Source organism: Micromesistius poutassou (genome assembly GCF_964030765.1).
Source record: "Micromesistius poutassou genome assembly, chromosome: 19".
NCBI classification, from domain to species: Eukaryota; Metazoa; Chordata; class Actinopteri; order Gadiformes; family Gadidae; genus Micromesistius; species Micromesistius poutassou.
In genome coordinates this window covers 1,670,222-1,676,221 of record NC_140289.1, presented here as the reverse complement: position 1 = coordinate 1,676,221, position 6,000 = coordinate 1,670,222, and the positions used below count along the sequence as shown (strand labels likewise).

Here is a 6,000-nt window from a genome sequence, read left to right as displayed (position 1 = left end):
CTGGATGTATACTAGAATTTTTGGACCGATTAGTACATCATCCGGGTAACTGTCGCATACTGCAAAAAAACATTTTTCGCGTACTGCATACTACTTACTACTTTTACGTCACGATCAGTATACGAGCAGTATGTAGTATGCCATTTCAGAAACGGCCCCTGTATTCCCCCTAACTACTACACTTTAAGGACAGAGGGTGAGACGCCCCTACTTCAGAGAAGAAAAACTCCACAATAAAAGCAATAGTGTAAAAGTTGAAAAATTAGTGCTTATTTATTATACTAGTTTTCTTATGCTAAGTAAAATAGAAAAGTAAATGAAAAATAGAGGGGGGGGGGGTTATACGCGATCGCGGGCAAACCAGGTTGTTGACGTAGTTGCCAAATACGGAACGATCCCATATTTTACGGGACGGTTGGCAACCCTAGCCGTAACTGTTCCGTAGCTCAGATTAAAACATGTCGCACACGCAATAACTAAGAGCTAAACTGTTATTCAACTGATCTATCATACCGAAATCTCCGTCAGCATGGGACCTCGCCGAGCGCCGCCATCTTCTTCGTTCTTCCTCACCAACTCTCTCAAGTCCCGCTCTCTCTAGTCCCGCTCGCGAAACTTTTTTCCGTAGGATGGTAGGGGAAGGTACCGCCTTTTTCGCCGCTGATTGGTTAGAAGGGCTTGGCGGCAGGCTCTCCTCCGATTGGTCATTTGATTTAGTGGCTGTCGGCTAGTCTACCACCAACAGTAGTAAACAAACTCGATCCAACAGTGATAAGTGCGTTCCGTCAGAATTGATTTTCACATTTTCATAGCCTGTTTAGATCGTGTTAAGATGAGTCCTAGCTGTTTGGTTGAATTTTGTGATGATTTTTTTAATAAGTAGATAAAACTAAAAAGCAATTGCAATTTGATGAGCAGGGATTAAACACCAGTGTTTTAAAACAGAAACAGATATTAACTGTAGGTTAAACATTATTGTGTGTGTGTGTGTGTGTGTGTGTGTGTGTGTGTGTGTGTGTGTGTGTGTGTGTGTGTGTGTGTGTGTGTGTGTGTGCAGCCATGACAGTTAAGGGGTGTCATATTTGTGCAAAGGAGGAGTTGGAGACCATCATACCGGATCACCTTGAGGTTAGGATTAGGAATAAGTCAACGATAGGGAGCAGCTCCAGTAGCTCCAGTAATAAATGGTTTTGCCACAGGTATCACAGGTATTCAATGGTTAAGGTTAGGCTTACAGTTAGGGTGCGTTGTTCGTTGTGTTGATAGGTTCTAATCTCTACCTTTATTAATTACCTGTACTTTTTTCTATTACAATGCAAATAAAGAGTCAATTTTAAGCTTGCCTTTTGAAATAATATGGTTGATTTACTAAGATTATATTTAATTTATTTAAACAGCAACTTCTGCCTGAGGGGCACTGCAATTTCCTTTGCAGATACACACCACTGGAGAGCGGTTTCACAGCCTCTTTCATCACTAGCACTAGCTTCTCTCTCATCACAAAAGTCCTCCAAACAGCTATGACTAGCTAAACAGGCTATGAAAATGTGAAAATCAATTCTGACGGAACGCACTTATCACTGTTGGATCGAGTTTGTTTACTACTGTTGGTGGTAGACTAGCCGACAGCCACTAAATCTAATAACCAATCGGAGGAGAGCCTGCCGCCAAATCTAATAACCAATCGGAGGAGAGCCCTTCTAACCAATCAGCGGCGAAAAAGGCGGTACCTTCCCCTACCATCCTACGGAAAAAAGATTCGCGTGCCGCTCAGTAGTGGGTTCGCGCCCGTGAGTAGACGCTGTAGTGCAGCCTGGGCAATATAGCGGCACTCAGTCTTTTTTAGCACATTTTTAATTTATCTCTTAACAGTATTTAATAAGTGTAAATGCTGTATTAGCATTCACACTCTATAGAAAACGTTCAGTGTGTCCTATCAGAGTAGCCTACACAGTATAAACACAAAAAAGTAGCCTATTCAGCATGCAAATTTGATTATTAAAAAAAAACATACACATATATCACTTTCATAAAATTATGAAAAAAAAAAAAAAGGCAACAAAATAATGAGAAAGGCAGAGCGTTTCGTCAGCAGGTTTTATTTTGGTCCGCCACTCCCCTGGACCCCGACTAGCTACAGCTCGTGGTCCTCGGGGTGGTACAGCTCACTCATCAGCCGGTAGATGTAGGACGGCGCGTTGCCCCCGATGTTGGAGATGAAGAGCGTGATGAGCTCAGGCGGCACGTAGTCGAACACGGGGCAGTGGACGTTGACCTTGGACAGGATCTCCCCTGAAGGAGCGGTCAGCACAGCGGTGACCAACAACAACAAGAAGAACGCCCACCAGAGGCCGCGTGTGTGTGTCACGGAACCTCGGTTCGTGGTTGTGTGAGGTGTGAGGAGAAGGACGTCTAGCGACGTCTTTTGTCAAACGAGTATTTTCACAGAGCACTGGCATTACTCAAAAAAAGGAAGTTATTGTTATTGCCTCGAATGAAGACGCACATTTCCATTATTACAGGTTATTAAGGGGTGAGGACGATAACACAAGTAATGACAACTGAACAGGGGGAATACGTTGCTGCGTTGTGACTGAATGGAAGGACCTATAAGCTGTTAATGGAAGTGTTTTTTAAGAAGTGTGTATTATTGTATTTAAATGAAAAAAATCCAAATAAAGATTAAAGTAAAAAAAAAAAGAAGACGCACATTTCCAAATGTTGTACATACATACATACAGGCATGTGCCACGTTCCAAAATGTTTTCTCGCACACACACACACACACACACACACACACACACACACACACACACACACACACACACACACACACACACACACACACACACACACACACACACACACACACACACACACACACTTACCTTCGGTGAACGGTAGGACCTCGTGGGGAGAGACGAACTTGTGAAACGTGTCCTCCTCGTTGGGGAACTACGGAGACACACAAGAGTTCACTCGGAATCAAACGCGGTGGACGAGGGGCGTCACGGTCATGGACGGTAGACTATGGGATTGGGGGGGGGGCGGGCGGGGGTTTACCTGAGGCGAGAGCTTGAACATGGGAGCGCACACGATGAGAGGCGTGGAGTGGTGTTTGGCGGCCAGCGCCAGCGTGTGCGTGCCGTTGACGGCCCTCAGTCCTCCGTTGGCGAGCACCGTCTGCGTGCCGATGATGACCTGACGGGGGGGAGGGGGGACGGACGGACGGACGGCATGAGGAGGGGCGCGTGGCGACGCAGCGGTTCGATCGCGCTTTGCGTTGCTAGCGGTGGGACAGCAGGAGTCCGGATGCGGTGGGAATGAGTGGTTTGACCGTCACATTATCACGTGACATTGTATTATGTCTACTAAAATGGCAGGTGTATGTTGTATATGTTGGGTGTGTGTGTGGTCCACACACAACCGGTCGGGGCTGGTTTTGAATGCTGGCTAGGTGGACATTTGGATCTTTGTTTACTTTTTTGTCTTTATTTAAAAATCACAAAAATTTCACAAAAAAAAAAAAAGGGAACAACAATGGTGAGAAAAGTTTTTTTTCCTACTCGTGAACGTGGAAGATGTACCTTATTGACACGAGACATCACGGCGAATATAGCAGCGTCCGGAATAACGGTCGTCTCAATGTCGGCCTTCGAGAGGCTGGTGGCCATTTTGTGTCCCTGTGGAGAACAAAGACGCGGTGAGAGCCTCGTAGGAGTTAGAATCCGACGGCAATCCCGGGAATGCAGCGTTCGTAGCCATGGAAACGTTTGTATGTTTGTATGCTATGGAAAGAACACCCAGAAACTCCCAGATCACACAAGCCTTGGTTCCAATCCTGGTTCCATCCTGGTTCTAAACCCTAGCTGCGTGGGGGAAGTGAAGCTGGCCAAGTCAGCGTTTGGAGCCAAGATGGCTGCTAGGTGACCAACATAGATACATACACTGACTAGATTTGCGCCAATGCCGCGTCTTGCCGCGGGGTAACCACCCACCTGAATGAATGAATGAATGTCCGATGGGGCAGAGGTCCTCTCACAGTCAAAACTTGCATTATTTTTAAGCAATCTTCAGGCAGGTCAAATGTGTGTGTTTGTGGTAATGATAGTAAAGAAATTGTTTTACTATCCTTACCACAAACACACGGCGGGTATGTCAGAAACCGACATGCTTGAAGATTGCTTAAAAATAAGGCCATTTAGAGAGAGGTTTTGACTGGGAAAGGGTCTCTGCCCCATTGGGCGTTCATTCATTCAGGTGGGTGGTTAGCCCGCGGCAAGACGGCGGCATTGTGGACCAACCAGGCCCAGTACGGGGTCCCCTACCTGGCAGAAGGGGGCGCACTCGGCCACAATGACGTGGAACTTGCGCTTGCGCGCGGCGTCCTTGAGGAAGTCCTCCACGGTGCGCGAGCGGCCGATGGTCATGATGACCTCGTTGGAGTGGATGTGCTCCAGGGCCTGCATGGCGATGTTGTACGTCGTGCCCTCTGAAATACCGTCGGGAAATGTCGTTTCAAAATAAAAGTCCACGAAAAAAAGAAAAAAAAAAACGAATAGATAGACATATTTTTTCGCTTTCTTATGACTAGTGCACTTCTTCCTAAGTCACTTTTGGATAAAAGCGTCTGCCCGATGCCCTAAATGAAGAGCAGCGGCGACGAAAAAGGCCACTCACCCAGCTCAGACAGTAACTCGTTGATGGCCTCGATCACGTTGGCTTTGAGAGGAGCAAAGTGCTGCCTGAAGTTCTCCTCGCTGAGGCCCCCAGAGGTCAGCAGCTTGTGGAGGGATTCCTGCTGGTCCGTCTCCTCGCTGCTCCCCCTTAACCTGGAGGCAGGGAGACAAAGACGTCACCCCCTAAAACCGAAACAAGGGTCCCCTTCATTTTTTTCCCCCCACCACATGTTTCTCCCTTTTATCTCCATGTTCCATCAGACACTCGTTAGAACTTCAAACTTGATTCAAAGTAAGCCTATTACATTTTTTATAACAATGTTGCCACTTTAGATACAGGCGTTTTAAGGACACGTCACAGTTTTTCTTATTTTCATGTAAAATAAACAATTCAATATTTATCACCATAGCACTTTGTAAAAATATATTTTTACAAAAAGCTGCGACACAAAAGCCATTTGTTATTACATCCAAACTACTATATGACCTAAACATACGTTTGAACAGCATTGGACCGGACAGTGAACACAGAGAATTCTTGGTGCTGTCGAGACCAGCAGATGGGTAATATCTAGACTAGAGATTTGATCTCCCCTCACCGAGCATACTCCTCCCTGATGATCTTTAGCACCCTGCGGACCATGTTACCGACCGTGGTCTCGGACGGCTGGGCTGCCGTCATCCTTCTCCCCTCTTTCCGGATTATCTCCATCAGATCGCCTGAGAGAGGTGGACACATAAAGTCCTCTCTGCGTTTGCTTCTTCTCGGTATTTCATACGACTTTTAATATATTCCTTCCCATCTGCTTTATATGTCACGGCAAGTTGGGGTAAAGTTAACTCGTAATACTAGTAGTAGTAGTAGTAGTAGTACCTATAGTGTGATCAACAGCTGTCAAAACGACAGACAGCAGGTTTATGGACGGTTACATATAAATGATATACCTCGCACTAAAGATATATTTGACAACCCGGATAAAGCACACAAAACTAAACGTTTAGTGTGTTGTCAGTGTGTATCCCCGGCGGTACTTGAACCAACCTGCGCTGCTCCATCGTGCCTGGGCTGTTATTCTGCGGAGCAAGGCGGTCGTTTCTCGGGCAGTTTCGGCCGAGCCACGCAGCGGTCCAGCCCCGGTGCCTCCACGCTTCAGGTCGGCTAAAAAAGCCTCTGTTTTCTCCGAAAGGTCCGTGTTTTTATCGGCACCGGGCATGTTGTATTGCTTGTTGTTCCACTGTGAAATGTCAACGCAATGCCTTTACGCCAGGGGGCTGGGAAACGGAGATGCATGGGTAGAGTTTCCGGGTCAGTTGAAAAAAA

The 6,000-nt window shown here is 46.4% G+C and overlaps 1 protein-coding gene across 1 annotated transcript; it reads right to left on the bottom strand.

The window, feature by feature from the left end:
* Positions 1-2,083: 2,083 nt before the first annotated feature.
* Positions 2,084-5,947, bottom strand: eif2b2 (eukaryotic translation initiation factor 2B, subunit 2 beta). Its single transcript, XM_084483783.1, has 8 exons — positions 5,722-5,947; positions 5,279-5,399; positions 4,681-4,832; positions 4,329-4,492; positions 3,588-3,683; positions 3,064-3,201; positions 2,889-2,955; positions 2,084-2,292 (listed from the first exon to the last, which is right to left on the bottom strand). Exons 1-8 carry the CDS (start codon positions 5,891-5,893, stop codon positions 2,135-2,137), a joined length of 1,068 nt encoding a protein of 355 aa, XP_084339909.1. The 5' UTR covers positions 5,894-5,947; the 3' UTR covers positions 2,084-2,134.
* Between the last annotated feature and the right edge of the window lie 53 nt (positions 5,948-6,000).

Excerpts from the sequence above, each read along its gene's own strand:
- eif2b2 (XM_084483783.1), bottom strand. The coding sequence starts at position 5,893 with ATGCCCGGTGCCGATAAAAACACGGACCTTTCGGAGAAAACAGAGGCT. Across the intron at positions 4,833-5,278 it reads ATCAGGGAGGAGTATGCTCG|GTTAAGGGGGAGCAGCGAGG; the intron begins GTGAGGGGAGAT and ends CCCTGCCTCCAG. Across the intron at positions 4,493-4,680 it reads CGAGTTACTGTCTGAGCTGG|AGGGCACGACGTACAACATC; the intron begins GTGAGTGGCCTT and ends ACGGTATTTCAG.